Source organism: Desmodus rotundus, chromosome 9 (assembly GCF_022682495.2).
Source record: "Desmodus rotundus isolate HL8 chromosome 9, HLdesRot8A.1, whole genome shotgun sequence".
NCBI lineage: Eukaryota > Metazoa > Chordata > Mammalia > Chiroptera > Phyllostomidae > Desmodus > Desmodus rotundus.
In genome coordinates this window covers 100,531,285-100,555,266 of record NC_071395.1, presented here as the reverse complement: position 1 = coordinate 100,555,266, position 23,982 = coordinate 100,531,285, and the positions used below count along the sequence as shown (strand labels likewise).

The following is a 23,982-nucleotide window of genomic DNA, read 5'->3' as shown; positions in this document are numbered from 1 at the left end:
TCTCTCTAAAAGAAATGAAAAAAAAAAAAAAAAAAGCCCCGGCTGGTGTGGCTCACTGGATTGAGTGCTGGCCTGTGAATCTAAGGGTCACTGGTTCGAGTCCCAGTCAGAGCACATGCGTAGCTTGCAGGCCAGGTCCCCCCATAGATGGTGTGTGCGAGGCAACCACACATTAATGTTTTTCTCCCTCTTTTTCTCCTTCCCTTCCTCTTTCTCAAAAAATTTAAAATATCTTAAAAAAAAATATCCTCAGGTGTGGGTTAAAAAAAAGGGTAAGCACATACAGAACTAATCTAATGTGTTACAAGTCAGGACACTGGTTACTTTTGGGGGGGAGTTAGAAATCTGACAAATACAACCTCACTCCACCCCAATCCAAACACAATGTATTTCCATTCACATAGAAACTCCCCTTGGCTTGAATACTTGTTATTGTTTATGTTCTCCAGAAACTGCTATAAATTCAACAGGATTTAATCAGACTCTTCAGAACCATTACAAACAAGGTGTGCTGATTCATCATTAAAATGTATAGGCAGTCCTGGTTGGTGTGCTCAGTGGACTGAGTGCCAGCCTGCAAGCGAAAAGGTTGCCAGTTTGATTCCCTGCCAGGGCACATGCCTGGGTTGCGGCACATGCCTTGGGTCCCACGCCTCGGGTCCCCAGTTGGGGGCACGAAAGAGGCAACCGCTTGATGTTTCCCTCGCACATCCATGTCTCTCTCATCCCCTCTCTGAAAATAAGTAAATAAAATCTTTTTAAAAACCATATAGGTAGATGAGCAAAAATGTTACCAGATTAGAGAATTATAAAAAGAAAAAAGATGGGCATCCGGGGAAGATAAATTGGAACTATTCTTTTGAAGGTCATGTTGGTGATATCTGTTAAAATAAGCAATGTGTGCATCTTTTGACCTAGTGTTACCGTTCTTATTTAAAACACACCAATATCCAAAGATATGAAAATGGATGTTCTATGCAACATATAATAACTCCCGAAGTGCAACTACCCCCAGATCTGTCATTAGCTGGCTGGTGAAGTGAATTGTGACAGTCGTACAATGGACTACAATGCAGTGACTTTGCTTGCTCCAAGTTATATTATCTTAGGTATATTAACCTCTCTGGGCCTCAGTTTACTTATTTGTAACTGACGAATAATGACAGCATATCAGAGATGAGGTCAGCATTGAGTGAGTTAATATTTGTAAAGGGTACAAAGTACAGCCTGCACGCATTTTTCAAACCCAACAACAACAGGAACTGTTAAAAGAAGTGCAGTGTATCTATGGGTACTGACATGGATGGTGCCCAGAACTGAGGGGAAGGATGCTGAATATTGCTATATCTGAAAATAAAAAATACAAAACAATTCACAATATGTCACTACCATGTCAACAAAGCCAAAACCGAACTGACTGTCTCTCCCAAATCTGTTTGTTCTTTCCCATAATCTTTTTACTTTGGCAAAAATCTTCAGTTATTCTTTACTTCTTCTTCAGTTATTCTTTACTTCTTCTCTTTCCCTCACGTCCCATATCCAATCTATCAGCAAACTGTTTTACCTTCAAAATAAACCCAAACTCTGGCCACTTTTTACCATCTGCATCACACTCACCTTGATCTAAGACATCACCTCTCGCCTGGATTACCACAATCACCTCCCGACCAGTGTCTCTGCTCCGGCCTCTGCTCCCTTGTACTCTCAAAATAGTAGCCCGGGTTAAGTCAGACAGTGACCGACTGAGCAAAACCCGGTCACGTGTTTTTTTAAATCCTGACAATGTGATATACATGCACACACTCGTACGTACACTGAAACTACATGTGCCACCCCTGGGCCTGGCCCAATAAAAACCTCCCACACATAACGCTCCATTTCCTTTCCCCTCTCCTCCAACTTAACGTACACAACTGATTGACCCGTAGCTGAAAGCTGAAAAGAGCCTGTGTTGCCAAAGGAGCCACCCATCCATGGGAAACATCCACTTTAAACTTCACATGAACAAGGAATAACATGTAACATTTGAGTCAATACATAGGCATTTTGTGGCACAGTTTGTGTCTTCGTTATTCTGGATGATTTTCTGAATGTTATTCTGGCGATTATTCATGCGGACCAAACACCTCCAGCAAGTACCCTGTCAAAAAACTGTCTATGACTAACATATTTCACGTTTTCTTTACCTGTGCTGTGATTCTAAAGACTAGTATTACCTTTTTAAGTATATGAGTTAACCACAGATCATATAATACAAACTGATAATCTCTCACTCTTCTCTGAAAATACTTACAATATTCAGTACGACCATGTAGTCAAAGGACTCCGTTTTCTCAAGGCCTAACTCCCATGAGATATAGTATTTAACTGAGAAGTACTTTTAAATGCTGGGAAGAGCCCCTCTTCAAAGCCCTGAATGCCACCAAGTAATTATTCGTACGGGGAAAAGCAAAGGGAAGAAGGAAAGGGAAAGAGGGAAAGACATGCCCATCTGGGCAAGAATGGTACACAGCCCTGAAAACCCTAAGTACTGTAAAATTAACCTGTGCTTAAATTGTTCCTTTACATCTGAAGTGCACTAAAGGATTGTTTCTTGTTTAATAATAGTTCCCATGTGAACCCAAACCTCAAAATGATCTCAGGAAAAATCCTAAAACCTTATCATTTTACTCATCACAATAGCTACAACATGAGATTAACTGGAAATAAGATTCTCTTTATCCTTCCTATTCCAAAACAACAGATAACTACTCGGCCATTTTTTAAAACTGCAAATATTCTGGAGAGAAAACAAAACAAAACAAGGAGCCTTAGAAGGGGGAGGGGCAAAGAAAAAAGAAGAATCCAAATACTAATCCAAAATTCCCCCCTTTCGATAGCCAATGGAGATACTTCAGCTTGTTTTAAATTCTCTTTCTCTCTATCCCTCTTTCCAATGAGCAAGGGGATATGATTAAGACAGGAAGAGCCACCTGCTCTACCTGCTCAAAATCAGAGCTTACCTCCTTAGAATGATGGCCTTTGCCAAGTTTGGAACACCTTCCATCTCTGTTGTCTTCTGCCCCATCAGACTGCTGATAGGCCTACGGGGGGAAGAAAGAGAAACAGACCTGCTAGATCGCCATATCCAACTCATCATTTGCCTTCTCAAAAGGAATTTTCGGTTCTTACTATTCATGGAAGGCAGACAATCCAATTGTTACTGGCCTCAGCAGACTGCCATTGGTCTTTCAGAAGCTTTTCCTTCAAGAATTTACCATCAAGAGTCTCAACAGGTAGGTAGGAATCCAATGCTACTTAACAGCAAACAAATCCCAGACAACCACATCAAAACAATAATAAAAACCTCTCCTCTACCAACTAAGCCTTCACTATATCTCTAAATTTCAAAAGATTTTCAGACAGATATTATGGTATTAATCAATGACACATTAGGAAATTCTAAAGTATTCTCATGAACTGATGATCACATCCTTAAAAGAGAGCAGGATAACTTCAAAGACTCCCAGTGGCAGGGAGGTTAGCGATCTGATCTAGTCCCTGACTTGAGGGTGCTACCTTGCCATATGTGACAAACAGGTGACTACTATCCCACCAAAAGCCTCTGGGCAGAGAGAGTCCATGCTTCCCTCAGCACACATTCCTGTGTTCCCCTCCGTGGTGGAGAAACACTTCCTTATGATCAACCAAAACCAACAATTTTCTCTAGTTCAATCTGCCCAGACAACAGAACAACTTGATTATCTTCCTTAGCCATATCTTTACGTGTCTGAAGGAGCAGTCAGCCATTTTTATTCTGTTTTCTAAGGTAAATCACCATAAATCCTTTAACCTCTACTCATAAAATTAATTTTCTATGAAAGCTTTAGTTCTAGATATTAATTATAAATTACAACCTTAAGGTTCTCAATAGCTAGCTCTAGACTATAGAAATGAAGAGTCCAAATACAAATAATAAAACATAAAACACATCTGAAGATTACATGAGATACTACCTACTGAAGCAGAACTAATGACATGTTAAGTGTTTTGCATAAATTATCTTGTGCCTAATTTTCTGCTTTCCTTCTCATAGACAGGCTCTAAAAAAAAGAAACACCCTTAAACAAAGTATACTAAATGTATATTCTTAATATTTCAGAGAACTAGATTTAAGTTAAATAAACTAAAAGTTACTTTCTATACAATGAATTTTATTTTTGTAATTTTTTAAAATCAGAAGATATAAACTCCTAAAGCTGCCTTATTTAAAGCTGCCTCTCAATGAAAATGTCACTGGTATTCTACTTTAATCATCAAAAATAATGTAGACAGAATTGCCTATTCACAAGATAAAATTCAAAGTGGGGAAAGTGACCAATTATAGTATTATTCAAATTCTGAGAATATTAACATTCATTGTCAATTGCAAAGCACAATAAAGAGGCTGATAAAGCCTTTTATTGGCCTGAAAGGTTTTTTTCTTTTTTTTAGTGATTTGAAAAATACTGACAGAAAATATTTAGGCATTTTCAACTATTAACTTTGGTATAAACTATACCTAAAAATGAATTTTCTTCTGTGCTGTGGAAATTCTCAATATATCAGTCATATCATTAATAGACAGACCTTGCTTGTAAATAATGCTCGAATGTGGTCTGTTTTAAGCCATTTATTCCTTTAAAACAAAAATTATGTTAATGATTATACAACTTCCCTATACTTTCCATCTAGGGGTGTGTAAATTCTTTTTTTTTAAGACTGTTTATTTTGAGAGAGAAGGAAAGGGAGGGAGAAAGAGAAGGAGAGAAACACCGATCAGTTGCCTCTCACATGCCCCCAAGCAGGACCTGGCGCATAACCCAGGCATGTGCCCTAACTGGGCATCAGGAATAGAACCAGCGCTCCTTTGGTTCACAGGCTAATGCTCAAACCACTGAGCCACACCAGCCAGGGTTAGTAGTGTGTAAATTCTTATGACCAAGAAATAAGAAGTCTCTTCTGTACAATAAGAAGTGTTTCACAGTAAAAGCTTGAAGTTTTCTTTTTTCCTTTTAAGATTTTATTTATTTATTTTTAGAAAGAGGAGAGAGAGGGAGAAAGAGAGAGGAACATCAGTGTGTGGTTGCCTCTCATATGCCCCCCTACTGGGGACCTGGCCCACAACACAGGCATGTGCCCTGACTGGGAATCAAACAGGAGACCCTTTGGTTTGCAGGCTGGCACTCAATCCACTGAGCCACACCAGCCAGGGCTGAAGTTTTCTTATCAGACTAAGATCTAATACCAAATTTAAATGGGAACTGAATGTTATAAGGGAACATAAAGGGAAGAAAGGTCAGAGTACAAGACTCTACCCCAAATGTCTTCAGTTGTCAAAAACATTTTTCCATTTAATATTTAAAAATGGGATTTCCATTCCAAGGAAAAATGGGCAGGATAAGAAAAGAATCTTCAAATAGCTTAAAATCGCTAATAGCTGCCGTCTGAATCTTGCCTCCTCCTCCCACAACTCAAGAGCAAAGACATCTAATATAAACTCAAGAAGCTTGAGGGAAACAAATTTTTCCTAAAAGAATGAATAGTAAATGGTTTTATATCAGCTCTGGGTGCTAATATGTTATATAAAATGATTCAAATTCATGAGTTATTATAAACAAAATAAAATATGCAACTAAACCTTACTTCTCCAATTCTGTTCACATTAAAAATGACCAAACACTATTATATATCAAGAACCACTAACCTATTCATAATTCTTTGACCTACTTCCTTAAATATATTCTAAGAAAAATGTAAAGAGAGGAAAACCTATAGGTGTTAAAAATATTCACTGCAATATGATTCACTACATTGGAAAAAGTGTCCAACCACCAACAGAGGTTTTTTGTGTTTTTAAAAAATTTACCAGTATTTATTTTTACTCTGACTCATTCCTTCATTCCACACAAAACTTGATAGCTTACAGGAACACATAATAATTCATTACATACGTATAAAATGTGGATGAAAGAAAAAACAACTTAAATAGGCTAACCAGGTAAGATCCAAACCAGTTATTATGGCTGCACTTCTAAGTTTATTCTGAATTTATGAGTAGACAACATAAAACAAAACAAAGTGACCATTAAAGAATTCTCATTAGAGGAAAGAACAGAACACAGTTCCTCAGGGAAAAAAGAATGGTTAACAGATGGCATAGCTTCTGGATGATGGGTGCAGGCAGAATTTTTAAAAATTAATTACTGACTACATATAGCCAATAATATTGTAATAACCGTGTATGGTGTCAGACAGGTATTAGACTTATCAGGTGATCACTTCATAAGTTATATAAAAGTCTACTCACTATGTTGTACATCTGTAACTAATATAAATATTGTTTGCCAACTAATTGAAAAGTAAATTTTAAAAAATAATAAATATTTGCGGGAGAGGGATGGGGAGAAAATGCAGACAACTGTAGTTGAACAATGATAAAATAATTTAAATTAAAAAATTAAAAATAATAAAGATTATACAACAAAGAAAATATGATATAATGTGAAGGAAAAGATACAAAATTATATATACACTCCAACTGCAGTCACATAAAAACTACATATGGAAAAAAGACTAGAAGGTCATACATATAACCTTTGCCCAACATGCAAAACGACTCTGACTCCTTTGGCTGCAATGATCATATCATGTTCTTCTGTGCCACAGCCAGAGACCTAGACTAAACATCAGGCATACAATAGCAGTTTAATATTTTTAACTGTATTAAAATGTCTGTATTTACTTGTTTCATTTAAGGTATTTGGCTTACAAGAGAGAAATACTCAATATACAACAGAACTAATGAATAGAAAGTATTTTCTGATGAAGAACCCATTGCTGCCACACTAAGAATAGCAGGGCTGGTAACTGCAGACGGCTTAAACAGTTGAAAAGCACCAAAAGGTCTTTCTCAATCCACTACTTCCTTATTCCCCTCCAAATAAATTTCAGATTCTTCCTCAAGGCTCACAAGATGTTGACTACCAAGAAGTATTATTGTTACTCCCAAATAATTATACATAACATTTTTGAAAAAAACAAAAATATATTTATGGAGTTCAAATTTTGAAAAAAGAGCAACCAGAAATCTCCAAAACCAAACATGACCACAAAATGTTATGGGCTCAACTTCTCAACACTGTGAAATCGTAGGACAACCTGACAGATTCTACACTGTCGTAGGCTGTAAACTGTGTCCTTCAATTCAGTTCCTATTTCTTGATATTTTCTTGCTTCGCAAATAGCAAGTAACTACAACCAAAATTTCCCCTTTTAACATAGCAAGCAGTCTTCAAAGCAGAACTCGGACTTCTACTGTGGCTACTTTTTAAAGGGGATATGTGCCCTAAAACATTTATAAGTCAGAACTGACAGTCTTTTAAAATCAAAGACTGTTATACTGCTAGAATACGTATAAGCACAGAAATCAGACAAGATACTATTATCATATGGTACTCAAAAAATGGCACTAACCAGAAAATCCATTCCTCCTCTACTATAGGTATCCTCATCAGTAATTTCTGTGGCCTTCTTATTTAAAACCACATGTTAGGAACACTTAAAAATACATTTAAAACATTAAAAAAGTTAAGAAATAGGTTGGGTTACAGTAATTTTAACAAAAAGCACTATATATGCTTCAAAAAACAAAATTAATAGAATCTTAAATAGTCCAGATATTGTTTCCTATTACACAAAAAAGAATCAACATACTATGACATACACCCATTTAAATGTTTTCATCCTTTAAAGAAAACATATTCCCTGTCCCGGTTTTCCAATAGGAGAGGGGACTGATGATACTTAAAGATTACCTCCAATCACCACCTTTTTGAAAAATAAGGGTCTTTGATACATAATTGGAGATTTGGGGGAAGAAAGCTAAAGAAGTATAATGGAAAAATATGTAAACTAATTTCCCTCTAAAATATTTCTCAGATGTTTAAATGTGATAAAGACTAGAAAGAAAAAATTAAGATATAATGAGATTTCACATCATATCCAGTGAAGGCTGAGAGAAAAACAGAAGAGGAAAACAATCAGATGGAAAAGAAAGTAAAACTCCAAAGTATCACAGGAGGAGGGAGTAAGGCCCAAAGCATTCATAAAAGAAGGCTCCTTACAGCTTCAGCTCATGGACCGAAGATTCAGTGTTAATTGGGTTTGGGCATTTGAATGGTCTGGGGGCAGGGTATTTCCCCACCCCCCACCCCGGTAAGATTTTATTTATTTATTTTTAGAGAAATGGGAAGGGAGGGAGAAAGGGAGAGAAACATTGGTTGCCTCTCCCACACTCCCATCCAGGGACCTGACCTGCAACCCGGGCATGTGCCCTCACTGGGAATCAAATGGGAACATTGTTGGTTTGCGGGACGATGCCCAACCCAATGAGCCACATCAGTCAGGGTTATTTATTTATTTACTTTTAGAGGGACGGGCTGATAGGGAGAGAGGGAAAGAAACATTGATGTGAGAGAGAAACATTGATCCGCTGCCCCTCGTACACACCCCACAACCAGGGACCGAACAAACAACCCGGGCATGTGCCCTCACTGGGAATCAAATGGGAACATTGTTGGTTTGCAGCAAGATGCCCAACCAACTGAGCCACCCCAGTCAGGATTGAATGGTCCATTCTGATTAACCACAGCTGTAACTTCTTTAATTATAATTTAGATACCAAAATTTATCTCAAAATGAGATATGAGACTCCCAGATATTCATAACAAAAATAATGTTTTCAGAACAAATGTAGTTCAAGATCATATCTAACACTTGGTTACTTGGAGAAGAATTTCCTCATCCCTTCCCTAGAGAATTATCAATTATTTTAAAAAGATACCTTAAAAAAAAATACCTTATTTTGAAAACTTACTTTGAATTAAAATAGGAAACAGTAATCGGTACTTTTCAGAGAGACTGGATACCACAGAACAAGACAATTCCAAAAAAAGTAGATATGATTCACTGGACTGGATAACAAATCTTAAGAGACAACTATATTTTATTTACATTAACTAGAAAGGAACAGGAAGTAGGTTTTAAAATTTATAGTTATGAAAGATACAGTGTATGCAAAAAAATTAGTAATTCATTCCGTTTGATTAGCTTTATGAAAAAAGCAGCAGCATCTCCTTTGAATTTAAAAGAGATGTTTTAACAGACTTTAATATCAATAATGCAATTTAAAGTACAAGGTAATTCTTTCTTTAATAAATCCCTTATCATAGAATCAGGTTAATTAATGTATAAAAGAATTCTAGAAAAGGAGTGCCTTTATATTGGGTAATTTAAAAAAGTTTGTTATCACAAACTTGGTACTCTTTTCAGAAATCAAGAGGAAAATTTAATAGATAAAATAATGAGAGGCTGGTTCTCCTAACTGTGCCATTAGTATTTGGTTCTAAAATATTAATACCTGATATGAAAACACAGTCAAGTTAGGATTATAATATCTCCAATAGCTAATTTTTCTTCTTTAAATAGAAAATACTCAACTCTTAAAACATACCAAAAGCTTAACTGCCACTAGATGAGTGTTGGCCACAGTAATGTGACAGGAATGTATTTGTCAGTGTATGCAGCTCTCTAAGACCTCACGTTTCTACAGCACAATGACCGAAGTCATTTGGTGTATTCTGTGTTAACAAAGAAAGGGTATAGCAGTCTAGGTATCTATAAGCTTAAAACTACAAAGATATGACACATGGCATATTCTGTATCACTCTAGTTGGCTTCTGTTACCAAACATCCATTAGCTCCCTTCTATGACATCTGCTTAACAGCCAGCCGTCTGAATTCTCTTTGAATTCTGGAATACCTGAACTCCAGATTCACAGTGATTCCAGGCGCTTCCATTGTCCTAGAGGGAGCAGTCGGTTATCACACACACTGCAAGTCTGGTAGGGAGGGTTATCCACCCTGAATGCCAGTCCCTCAACAGCAGGCCAATATGTACCCTTCCTTGATGGGTGACGTGGGGAAGGCTACCTGCTGGCCATCTGTAGCTCCCTAAGATTCTGAAGGTGTACAGTGCTGAGGTGAAAAACTGGACAGCACTCTGCCTACCTGCACCAAACCTGAAAATAGGCCCCAAAGCTTCTCCCCCAAGGTGTGGGTTCAGGGGGAGGGAGGTATGGGGAACATCTGTAATTGTGTCAACAATTTAAAAAAAAAAATCTCTCCCCCATTTCTTTTTTCTAATTTTGACTTAATTAGGACCACTTTCATTAGTCCAAAAGGGAAAACCATTATTGGGTTTTGAAAGAGTAATTTTTTATTTTTGTTTTTAATTTTTTAAAGATTTTATTTATTCTTTGGAAAGAGAAGGGAGGGAGAAAGAGAGTAACCAATGGGCGAGAGAAACATCAATAGACCGCCTCTCCCAGCCGGCCACCCAGGCATGTGCCCTGACCAGGAATCGAACCAAGAACCTCTCGGTTCACAGACTGGCACTCAATCCACTAAGCCACACAGGCCGGGCCAGTAATTGTTTTTAAACCAAGAATAATATATACAATTATATTAAAATAAAATGATTCTGAAAAATGATAGTCTAAATGCCCTCAGCTTTCCACTATAAAGGAACAAAAAAGAGAATTCAGTCATTTTTTATACATACTTCAAAGCTAGAGTTTCTCTTACATTCATAAATCCCAAAACAATACAGAAACCAATGAAACTTTGTGTAGTTGATCAAAATGAGAAGAAATGGGCCTGGCTGGGCAGCTCAGTTGGTTAGTGTCATCCCAATGCACCAGGGTGGTGGGTTTGATCCCCAGTCAGGGCACATACAAGCATCAACCAATAAACGCATCAGTAAGTGGAACAACAATGTTTCTCATTCTCTCTCTCTCTCTCTAAAATCAATTAAAAAGAAAATAAAAAGATCTGCATACACACACCCCAGAATCCTGTATAGTGGATACAACATAATGCTAACTACAGTCAAAGGCTGAGAGCAAAATTGAAGAAGAAAGTCTTGATAGGTATTTTTGATTTAGTCATTTCTGTAGACCAGGGTGCCACATGAAAACGGGAACAAAAAGAACTGAACCCAGCTCCCAGGTCTCACTCTTGAGTCTGTGATGACAATTCCAAGCATATATTTGGAACCCTAGTCAAAGGTCAGGCTGAGTCACTGCACTATTACAGCCCGCTCTTTAATGTGCACTGATGAGGAGAGGTATTTTTACTTACTCTGGTCAGCATAGTTTTTTGCTTTCAGTTCAAGTTGTCTTGTTTGAGATTCTAAAGATTCCACTCGGGTCTGTAAATCCTTTTTTTCCTGTTCTTGAGAGTCTTCAAATTCAATGAATTTCTAATAAAAGAAATATTTATTATTTTCATTAGCAAAATGACAATTTTTTAACATTATCAACTCCTGTGTTTCTTGGAATCATAATCCAGCATTAACTACGCAAAAAGACCTCAAAATCATGAATTTAGGTTGATTTTTTGTTTCTCTATAAAAATTAAGTTTTAAACCCTCCAAATATAGAAGGAAAAGCTGACAAAATAATCTGTTTATCAAAGTGTTTTCACTTCATATAATAGGCATTCAAAAGAAAATACATATTTGTATATCCTACCCTCAAAATAAAAATCCATTTACTAGTACACTTGCATATTCATCTGAATTCAAGACACAAATTTTTACATAATTTATACTTAACATGTACAACAAATAGAGAACCAAAGGATGATGAAATAGCAATAAATACTTGTTAAATGATTATTTGATTAATGGACAGTCTTCTAGAGTACCTGAACCATGGAATTTAAATTCCTAAGAAAGAGCCCTGGCTGGTGTGGCTCAGTGGATTGAATGCTGGCCTGTGAACCAAAGGGTCACTGGTTTGATCCCCAGTCAGGGCACCTGCCTGGGTTGCAGGCCAGGTCCCCAGTAGGGGTGTGTGAGAGGCAACCATGCATTGATGTTTCTCTCCTTCTCTTTCTCCCTCCCTTCCCCTCTCTCTAAAAGTAAATAAATAAAATTTTAAACAAACACCTTTCTCTTAAAATTTTTTTTTTTAATTTGGCTTCCAGGATATTTCCTTCTTTTCCTCTATTTTACCGCTGGTCATTCTTGGTTTTCTTCATTGGTTCTCCCTCTTCTCTCCAAACTTCTTAACACTGGCAAGCTCAGTTCTTGGACAACTTTTCCTCTTCATTGTTTACTCTTATTTCCTTGTGACCTCATCTAGGTTCATGGCTTTAAATACTAACTACATGCTGACAACCTCCAAATTTCTAGGCCAATCTCTGGCCCAGTAATGAACTCCAGATCAGTATGTGCAACTGCCTACTGAACAGCTTCATTTGAATATCTAATAAGCGTCTTAAACATGACATGTCAACGCTCATTTCTCCTGGTCTTACCTAGCTCATTAAATTACTGTGGTCAGTTGCTCAGGTCCAAAACTTTAGAGTCAGCTTTGATTTTTCTCTTTCTCTAACATCTCATGTCCAATCCATCAGCAAATCTACCTTCAGATCCAACCACTTTTCCTCACCTCCACCCCTATCCTGATCTGTGCCCACTCACTATTTACTTCCTGGATTAATTCAACAGCAATAGCCTCCTAACTGGTTTCCTTCCACCCTTGCCCCTCTACAATGCACTCTCAATACAATAATTAGAGTGACCCTTTAAGAAGTAACGCAGATCAAATGAACAAAAAAAAGTATGGCAGATCAGTTTACGCCCCTGCTCAAAATCAGATGATTCTCCCAAAGTCCTTATCATAGCCTTCAAGGAAGGGCCAACACAATCTACCATCCTCTCACCTCTCTGACATCATCCTCTAGTACTCTTCCTCCTCTTCCCCACTCCTTCACATGCTGACACAACCCTACCTGCGGTTCCTCAAGACACTCCAAGCCTTTGCACTTGCCTCCTACTGCCTGGAATTCTCTTCCTCCAGGTATCTAAATGGCTCACTCCCTCTCCCCTCAACATCTCTGTTCAAATCCCACCCTTTTACAGAGACTTGGCTTGCCCATGGCATTTTAAACAGCAGGACCACTCCCTACTTCCCTCCCTGTTTTTTTTTTTCATCTACAGCACTTATCCCTATCTGAAACACTGCATATTTTAGTAACCTACCATATTTATTATTGACCTGGCCTCACTAAAACATAGGCTCCATAAGGGCAGGGATTTTGTTTTTGCTTGCTGCTGCAGACCCAGTACAAAGAATGATGGAGGCACATGTAGGTGCTCAAATATTTGTTAAACAACAAAAAACTCAGAGTAAAACACTGAAACCCACATAGAAAAATGCAGTGTTCACAAAAAAACTTACATACCACTAAATATACCTTAGTTTTATTATGAAAATTTTTATCCATCTGTCCTAAAACTTTTCAATCACTGTAGTAGAAGTTGTTTTTTTGTCTGTACACCATGACTCCTTGGAGGAACTTCTGTTCCACCCTAATTCTACTCAGTTCATGCAACTGGATTGGTGAGGCTCCATCTTCCTGTGGGTGGGCACAGTCCTTGAACGCAGGACTCTTCCTCCCTGGGCCATCTGTCTGTTATTTTGGAAAATACTGCATACCCCCTCTTCCTCTGGAATCACAAACTCTAAGAACCTAGCAGGCTTAAGCTGTAGACAGCCATCTTTTCCAACATATGGAAAGAGCATGTCTGAGAATAAACCCAATATAAAGGAAAACAAAGAGCAAGAGGGAATAAAACCTTATATAAAGATACCATTTGAGTCTTAGACTCAGCAGTTCCTGGACCCAGCATTTCCAGTCCTTTTTTGTTTTGGGTTTTTTCCCCCCCTAATTACATAAACCAATCAGTTCCTATTTTATTTAAGCTTGTTTGAGTAGGTTTCAAGAAACTGAAAGCATTCTAATATAGTTATCTACTTTTTCTCAAGAGCCATACGACTTCCTCATACCACTGATGTGGACACCAGCCCGCAGTGTCCGCAGCATTATGGATGAGATGAGACAAATTCACAGACTACAGAAATCCTGTGGAGGAAAAGGGACGACACGGCTGCTCTCTCAGTGAAAGAGAGAGGGTCTTTTTACTCAGCTTTTGCCATAGGGGTTATAGTTTCTGAACCCAGGAAGGATGGTTCCCAACATACCACTAACCAATGTTTTCCTTATCTTTGAAGCTTGAAACCTACCACCTCTGAAACATTGGTTCTTTTTTTAAATTAAATTTATTGGGGTAACACTGGTTAGTAACATTATATAGATTTCAGATACACAACTTTATAATATGTCTGTGTATTCTATCGTGTACTCACCACCCAAAGTCTGGTCTCCTTCTGCCACCATATATTTGACCTCTACCCTCTTCACCTTCCCCCCATGCCTCTTCCCTCTGGTGACCACCATTCTACTGTCTGTATCTATGAGTTTGGGGGGGGGGGTTGTTTTATTTGTTCATGTACTGCTTTTGTTTTATATCCCACATATGAATGAAGTCATATAGTTCTTGTCCTTCTCCATCTGACTTATTTCACTCAGAACAATACTGTCAAGATCCATCCATGTTGCAAATGGCAGTACGTCATGTTCCGTGGCTAAGCAGTGTTCCACTGTGAGTGTGTACGTGTATATACCACATCTTCTTCACTCAACTATCCACTGAAGGATATTTGAGTTGAAACACTGGTTCTCAGTTGTTTGGGGGTCCAGACACATTTGGGAATTTGATACATCCATGAACCATGTTTCCCCTGGAAAAAATGACCTCACCCACCCCAAATTATGCCTATTTTTCTCAGGGGCTCAGGGACCCCTCAAGTCCTTCCACAAACATCTGATTTAGTAGCCCTGCCCTACACTTTACTATTAAAATATTCCATATTTGTGAAGCTTTTTATAAGCCTCAAACAATCATTGTTTATTTCTCCAGAATATGAATCTAAAGATGACTATATGTAGAAGGAGCAGTGGTTATAGTGAATATGAGAAAAGACACAAACTTGACAAAGCTCTCAAACAAGTCATTCAATCATTCAAGAAACGTCTACTTCCGATGGGCCAGGCAAGTGGAACATGACTGTGAGTACCACACCATCCCTGCCTTCCAAGGGTGTTGTTCACTGGCTACAAAGTGAATGCAGGCAGGTAATATAGAGGTTACAGTGAACAGAAAAGAAGCAACTACGTGTTGCTGGTGAAGTTCGAGTAAGTATTTCAACATTTTTACGTGGGGATATAAGCAAAGACTTAGTATTAATAAGAAAATGTAATTATTTTTTTGGCCTGCTTTGAAAATGATGCTCCCTTGGCTAACTGCTGTTTATCTGGGTAAGTAACTAGCAATTCTTATTTTAGTCTTTTGTGCTATGAATAAAATGTTGTATTGAAGAATACAGAGCAGATGTTTATAAGTAACACTTAAAACACTGTGCTACTAACTCCTAACAAAAATGTTACCCCTAAGGGTCGGGAGAAGGGGCGGGAGAAGTGGGGGAACGTCGAAGGGTACACATTTCCAGCTAGAAGATGAGAGAGTCTGGGGACCAGATGTAGAGCAGCACAAAGACTGTGGTCACCCGTACTACTCTTACTGCATATGTGAAAGTTGCTACGAAAATACATATAAAAGTTCTCACCACAAAAGAATATTTGTAACTAAGGGAAGTGATGAATGTGTCAACCAACCTTACTGTGGCAATCATTTACATATATATGTATACATATATAAAATCATTAACATTGTACACTGTATACCTTAAATTCACACAATGCTATATGTCAATCATTTCTCAATAAAGCTGGGGGCAAAAAAACAATTGTATTGTGTGAGTACTATTCTGCCTATTCAGAACACTTTTCTGATGGAGAGAAGAAACATCACATGGACGCAAGGCTTTGTGTCTACTTTGTTTCTTGGCGACCCAGTCTGGCTACAGAAGGGCATAAATAACCCACAACTCTTCAGCAGTCACTACCAAACGCTTACTCTACAAGCATCACTTAGACCCACATAGATGATTCGATCTTCAAAATGCTTCACATTTTATTGTAACTACTAAGACTTTGTATCTATGTCAATAATCTAAAGTAAATATGACAAAAGGAAGAGATCTTTCCCCCCCCCCGAAGTTGTATGACAGTTGTTGGACGGGCCAAGCTATTTATGGCCAAATGGAAATCTTTTGTTTATGTTATCTCCCTTCACAGGAAAGGACTGGCAATAATGAAAATAGTCCTTAACGAATACATAATCCCAGGCCTTTCCTTCTAGCAAATTAAAACAGAGAGACTACAAAATGAATTGCCATTTCTTGTAATGGTATGGGGTTGTTTTCTTTTTTTATTCTAAATGGTGAATTTTAAACTTTCTGGCATCATGAATTCCTTTGGGAATCTTAGAAAAATACATTTCCTTCCCCATGAAGGTAAATATAGGAAACACAAAACAATGCACTCTGTTCTGTCTGGTGTGGCTCAGAAGACTGAGTGCAGGTTTGGGAACCAAAAGGTTGCCAGTTCAATTCCCAGTCCCGGCACATGCCTGGGTTGCAGGCTAGGGCCCCGGTTCCGGGCAAGAGAGAGGCAACCAATCTATTTCACTCACATCATTAATGTTTCTCTCCCTCTCTCTCTGAAAATATAAAATAAAAGCTTAAAAAAACACAATGGACTCAATTTCAATGCATCTTCAAGTTCTATAGGAAATCAAGAATGATTTCCCCCACTTAGAAAAACTGTGAAAGTTAATTTTTAAAAAATGTTTTTAAAATATTCTCTTTCATAAACTGGAAGAATAATAGGCAAAATAAAAGTTTTGGATGACTATATTAAAATGCTGGTAATGGCTGTTCAGCAGTCGTGGGATTTAAGGTCATTTTACCTTTGTTTCAATAGCCTTACCCTTAAGTAATCTAAAACTGCTATTTATTAAAAACAATAAACATTGATTATTTATCTATTCTAAAATAATAAAGGATCCCTGGCTGGTGTGGCTCAGTGGATTGAGTGCTGGCCTGCAAACCAAAGGGTTGCTGGTTCAGTTCCCAGTCAGGGCACATGCCTGGGTTGCAGGCCAGGGCCCCCAGTAGGGGCGTGTGAGAGGCAACCACACATTGATGTTTCTCTCCCTCTCTTTCTCTCTCCCTTCTGCTCTCTCTAAAAATAAATAAATAAAATCTTAAAAATAATAGTAATAAAGGAAAGGGAGGGTATACAATCTATATGCTTATACCTCTTTACTAGTGGCCTGAGAGCTACACATGAACCTTAATCACTTGCTTTTTACCTTAGAAAAGCTTGACATATCAAGCATTAAAATGACCATTATCATTACACCAAAACTGATGAGTATTTTTTTTATTATGAAGCACAGTGTTTATTCTTGTTTTTTTTTTTTAAGATTTTATTTATTTATTTTTAGAGACAAGGGAAGGGAAGAAAAAGGGAAGGAGAGAAACATTAATGTGTGGTAGCCTTTCACATGCTCCTTATTGTGGACCTGGCCTACAACCCAGGCATGTGCCGGGACCGGGAATTGAACCAGCAACCCTTTGGTTTGCAGGTTGGTGCTCATCCACTGAGCCACACCAGCCAGGGCTCTTTTTTTTTTTAATGTACAGATTTTAGACAGAGAGAGAGAGAGGAACGGAGGAGAGACACAGAGCCACAAAGAGAGAGGTGTGGGAGGGGGAGGAGGAAGAGAGAAACATCCATCTGTTGTTCCACCCATTTGTATTCCTTGATTGTTTCCTGTATGTGTCCTGACCCGGGATCAAACCCACAACCTTGGTATATCCAGACAATGCTGTAACCAACTGAGCTACCTAGCCAGGTCCAAACAGTACTTATTCTTCACTGGGCAGATTATAATCCACACTAAAAAGTATAAATACTTTTTAGAAAAGTATTTTTCTAAACGTAGTTAATCAAATTCAAACTCAGAAATGGGATATTGAGGGAAAAGAAAATCATGTGAAGGAATAATTCCTTTAAAAAAGTTTTTTAATGTATTGATTTTAGAGAGAGAGAAAGGGGAGAGTGAGAGAAACATCAATTTGTCATTCCACTTATTTATACACTTAATGATTGCTTCTTGTCTGTGCCCTGAATGGAGATTGAACCTGCAACCTTGGCCTATTGGATGACACCCTAACCAACTGAAATACCTGGTCAGGGCCGGGATAACCCCATTTTAATTACATACAATTCATGCTGAACACCATGACATCAGACCCATTTAAGTTGAAAGCTACAATACAAGAGTTGCGTATTTCAGGACTACGATACAGAAGTGTGGGTCTATACAAAAAGCCTATATAGGAAGATTGTACAGATAGATTCATTTTATGACTTCATTTTTTCCTATGTTTTAAAGGTATGTATTTACAACAGAGTTCCCAAACAATGTGGTTTCCTTTTGTTACTATAACTTGCATATAACACAGTATTTTTAGGCAAAGTGAATAGGATTTTGGAGGCTCTGCCCTAGCCAGAGACATTTTAAAGAAGGAAAAAGTAAATTAATGTTTGTAAGAAGCCTATGGGTATTCAAAATTGATTTAATGTGATTTAATTTCTTGCCAGTGGCTTAACTTTATAAAGTTGGACACCCTGAAATTACACCCGGCATGCGGGAAAGTGGCAGTTTTTCAGATCGTAAAACCATCCTTCCCCTGGAAACTTCTGGTTACTCGCCTCCAACACAAGAGTTTGTCAGATTCCTCAGGTATGTTGGTATAGGGCACACATCTGCCCCCATCCCTGTCTTTAGTCTCTCCCTCACACACATACCTTTAAAAAAGTACTGGACAGGGGGTAAGAGCCCATCAGCGGGCTTTTTAGCATGTATGATAAGCACATCTTAACTAGATACCCTTTTCCCTCCCCACTAATCGGCCAGCAACAACACTGACGTAACTTCAGATAGAACTCTCCTGGGAGCAACCAGACACTGTTTAAAAGAAGGCAGCAGACAATACAGACTTATGTCAGGATCTAAAAAGAATAAGCTTTGTGATGGAGCAAAACGGCTTCAAGTCCAGATGGCGTATAGGGGCTGTTCTGCCCCACTGTTCTGGAGAAAAACAAATGAATACTTTGAAAAGGCGAGCTCCCGAGGTTTAAAAGAAAATCCCTAGAGGTTGTTGCTTATTGGAGTAAAGATGCAACAGACAAAAAAAGGGGAAAAGCCTTTTAAAGTAATAACTTTAAATACAGTAGTTGTCTAAAAAATAATACTACCAAATAAAGAGCTGATTTTATTGCGAAGTATCCACCAAGATATTATCCTCTTCATTTACTCTGAAGAGTTGGGGAAGGAAAATATTGCCATTATATTAAATAATTATTGTTCTATTTAGTTAAGTTCAGTTAACTGTAATTGTTTTTCAGTCCGGCACTTTTTAAGAAATTAAGAGGACAGACCATAATAATAATGCCAGAGAGATGTGGTTCCCCCAGCCCCAGTAAATCCAAAATGTGGAATATTTTCTAAAAAATTTTAGAAAGGGGAGGAGTACTATTACAGAGTAAGAGAAACTTAACAGACATATTAGACCAAGTGTAAGTATGTGGACTATCTTGGTTCAATCCTGATTAAAACAACTACAAAACTACATTAATGAGACAATTGGGAAAATGAATACTGATTAAATGTTATTAAGGAATAATCATTTATAAATTTTATATGTGATTTTTAAAACTATCTTTTAGAGATATACTAATATGTAGCTTTTTGATTTGCTTTAAAATTATGGTGCAACTTCTGGTCAAGATGGAGGCGTAGGTGAACATGCTTCACCTCCTCTCACAGCCACAGAAAGAATTACAACTAGACCTCAAAACAAAAACTATCCAGAACCATCAGAAAACAGAGCTGCATGGCAGTCTGACAACCAAGGATTTAAAGAAATCAGACAGGTAGGAGGAGCAGAGATGGGTGGAGAGGTGGTGGAGGTAGAAGGGGCAGTACCACATTCCAGTGTGGTGGATAAAAATCAGGAGGGATACCTTGGGAGTGAACTATCCCAGATCCAGGTCACACTGCACAGCCCGGGATTCCAGTACAGGAAAGATAAGTCCTCAAAACTTCTGGCTGTAAAACCCAGTGGGGGTTGTGGCGGTGGAAGAAACTGCCAGATTTTCAGGAGACTCTGCTTAAAGGGCCCACTGGACCTAATTCTTACTCAGACCCACTCCCTCTGGGTTTCACCACCAGGGTAAAAGCTGGAAGGCCACCAGTCGCACAGGACAAGTGCCAGGCAAACCTCCAGAAACCAGGCAGCAGCACTGTCCCCTCTCAGAGCCCACCCCTCACATAATGCCACAAAGCGGGTTGCCCCACCCTGGCACCTAAGGCTCTGCCCCACACAATTTACAGATGCCTTTTCTACAACAGGCCACATTACTAAGACAGGGAGTCAAAGCAGCTCTACCTAATAATACACAGAAACAAACACAGGGAAGCAAGTTGACAAATTAAAGAGACAAATATGGCCCCCCCCAAAAAAAACAAAAAAAAAAACCCCAGAACAAAACCCCAGAAAAAGAACTAACCGAAACAGATAACCAACCTATCAGATGCAGAATTCGAAACACTGGTGATCAGGATGCTCAAAGCGCTTCTTGACTACAGCAACAACATGAAAAAGACCCAGGAAGAAATGAAGGTTACACTACGTGAAATAAAGAAAAATCTACAGGGAACCAACAGTGGAGGGGATGAAGCCGGGATTCAAATCAACAGTTTGGAACATAAGGAAGAAATAAGCATTCAACCAGAACAGCAAGAAGAAAAAAGAACTCAAAACAAGCAAGGACAATATAAGGACCCTTTGGGACATCTCCAAAAGTACCAACATCCAAATTATAAGGATGCCAGGAGAAGAGGAAGAGCAAGAAATTGAAAACTTATTTGAAAAAATAATGAAAAAAACCCTCCCTAATCTGGTGAACGAAATAGGCCTGTCCAGGAAGCAGAGAGAGTCCCAAACAAGTTGGACCCCAAGAGGATCACACCAAGGCACATCATAATTAAAATGTCAAAAGTAAAAGATAAAGAGAGAATCTTAAAAACAGCAAGAAAATAGAAAGTTACCTACAAAGGAGTTCCCACAAGACAATCAACCGATTTCTCAAAAAAACTTTGCAGGCAAGAAGTGACTGGCAAGAAGTATTCAAGTGATGAAAAGAAAGGACCTACATACAAGTCAGATTACTCTAGCCAGCAAAGCTATCATTTAAATGAAGGGCAGATAAAGTGCTTCCCAGACAAGGTAAAGCTAAAGGAGTTCATCATCACCAAGCCATTATTACATGAAATGTTAAAGGGACTTATTAAGAAAAAGAAGAATTTCAAAACTATGAATATTAAAATGGCAACAAATTCACAACTATCAACAACTGAATCTAAAAAAACAAACTAAGCAAGCATCCAGAACAGGAACAGAATCATAGATATGGAGATCATTTGGAGTATATCAGCTGGGAGGGGAAAGGGGGAGTAAGGGGGAAATAGTGCAGGGATTAAGAAGCATAATTGGTAGATACAAAATAGACAGGGGGATGTCAAGAATAGTATAGGAATTGGAGAAGCCACAGAATTTATATGCACGACCCATGGACATGAACTAAGGGGGAGAGGATTGCTAGAGGGAAGAGGGGTAGTGGGTGGAGGGGGGCAAAGGAAGAAAAACTGGGACAACTGTAATAGCATAATCAATAAGATATATTTTTTAAGATTATGGTGCAAATGCTGAGGAGAAGTAAGGACAGATAAAGTAATATTGGCTTGACCCTGACTGATATAGTTCAGTGGGTTGCACATTGTTCCGCAAACCAAAGGGTCACGGGTTTGATTCCGGATCGGGGACATGCCTGGTGAGCAGGTTCGGTCCCTGTTTGGGTCACATACAAGAGGCAACTGATGGATGTCTCTCTCATACATCGATGTTTCTCCTCCTCTCTCTCTTCCTCCCCTCCCCTCTCTCTAAATAAATAAAATCTTTTAAAAGATATTGGCTTGATGTTGTTAACTCTTAAAAGTTGAGCAATGGGTACGTAGGAGTTCATTATACTATTCTACTTTAATGCTTGGATATTTCCATAATTAAAAGCTAACAAATTAGTTGAAATAAAATTATTAGTGGTATTTAAAATATGACATTTTATAATAAGAGTTTCCTATCGTTAAAAATCAACTGTACATGCACAAAGGAACATGTATAAGGATATTCGTTGAAGGACGATTTATAATAGTTTTGAACTGGAAGATAACCTAAATGTCCATCAACAGATAGTGGATAAGGCCCTGGCCAAATAGCTCAGTTGGTGAGAGCATTATTCCAATCCACCAAGGTTGTGGGTTCAATCCCCAGTCAGGGCACGGACAAGAAACCACCAATGAGTAGAAAAAATAAGTGAAACAATAAATTGATATTTCTCTCTCCCTCTCTTCCCAAGATTAATTTTTAAAAATATTTTTAAAAATAGTGGTTAAGTAGCCCTGGCTGGCGTAGCTCAGTGGATTGAGCGCAGGCTGCAAACCAAAGGGTTGCTGGTTCAATTCCCAGTCAGGGCACATGCCTGGGTCGCAGGCCAGGTCTCCAGTGGGGGCCACATGAGAGGCAACCACACGTTGATATTTCTCTCTCCTTCTCCCTCCCTTCCCCTCTCTCTAAAAAAATAAATAAAATCTTTAAAAATTTTTTTTTAAATAGTGGATAAGTAAATATGATAGATCCATATAATGAAAACTATGTAATTAGGGAATTGGGGTGAGGGTGGGAATGAAAATGGGGGAAGAATAAAAGTCTAAAAGAACTAGTTAATAATATCCCTAGTAGGTCCCCAGAGCCATCCCAGAGCAGCAAGGTGGCCCTCCTTGCCTACCTTTACAGAAGAGAGGAAGTTTGTTTCCTGAAGAAACTCAGTAAGAGCGTCTCTATACTAGTGGAGATCAGGCACAGCCAAAAGAAAAAGAGAGGAATGAAGTGAAAAATCTATATATCAAACAGTAATACTGAAAGCCCCCTTTCTCTTCCTGCCCGTACCCAGATTCCCGTGATAACTAGGCTTATCTACCACTCCACTGCCCCTCACTCCAAAGCGATTATTTTTTCTGGAAAAACTCAAATGTCTCTGAGAAAAGACCATGGGGTACTGAAATCTGGGTTCCCAAAGGCAATAAACTGCATCCAGCCACACAAAGCTTCTGGCTCTCCTTTTTTAGTGCCTCACTCTTAAAACATGAAGGGGTAATTAAGGGTTATCAAGCAATTGAAACTCCAACCTGAAGAGAGAGACCAAAACTATAAAAAAAGGGGGGGAGGGGACTCTGAGGAAACAGGCAAAGCAGGAAAAAAATGAAAACTATAATTAATATAGTCAGAGACCAAAGAAAAGTGATTGTATCCATGCTATCTTTAAAAACAGGGGGTCTGAGGGGAAAGTAAGAACAAGGAAGAGCTCTTGGAACTTATAAAAGTACAAAAATTGAAGAATCTAGCACTTAGTCTGTTTTTCTTGTACAAACTATACTTTGGGGTAAACCAAACAGCTGATGAGGGAAAAGTTCTGCTTTATAAGAAAATTTAGCTAATAAACGCTGAAGGACTGAGTTAGAATAGCGCCATTCTCCACTCCTTAATGAAATAATAGGGAATATCCAGTCTCTGTTCAGATTTTCCTGGTTGTCTCATAAATGCTTATATGGGCAGGTTCCAAAGTCCGTAAATTGCGTTTGGATATTACATGTCTCAGATCTCTTTTATTTTATTTTAAAAAATTTTCTATTTGTTGATTTTAGAGAGAGAGAGAAACATCAATTTGTTGTTCCACTTATTTATGCATTCAGTGGTAGTTCTTGTAATGTGCCTGACCAGGGATTGAACCAGCAACCTTGGCATATCAGGATGATGCTCTACCTACCCACCCTACCAGGGCCTCAGGCCTCTTTTAAACTACAGATTCCTGCCCTGGCTGGTGTGGCTCAGTGGACTGACC

At 38.4% G+C, this 23,982-nt stretch overlaps 1 protein-coding gene across 2 annotated transcripts in view; it reads right to left on the bottom strand.

The window, feature by feature from the left end:
* SPAG9 (sperm associated antigen 9) overlaps positions 1-23,982 on the bottom strand; it is a 110,991-nt gene that overhangs the window by 72,351 nt on the left and 14,658 nt on the right. For both annotated transcript variants that reach the window (XM_053930493.2, XM_053930494.2), the window contains exon 2: positions 11,221-11,341. In XM_053930493.2, the coding sequence (XP_053786468.1) occupies positions 11,221-11,341 (121 nt within the window). The remainder of the gene's footprint in view (positions 1-11,220; positions 11,342-23,982) is intronic.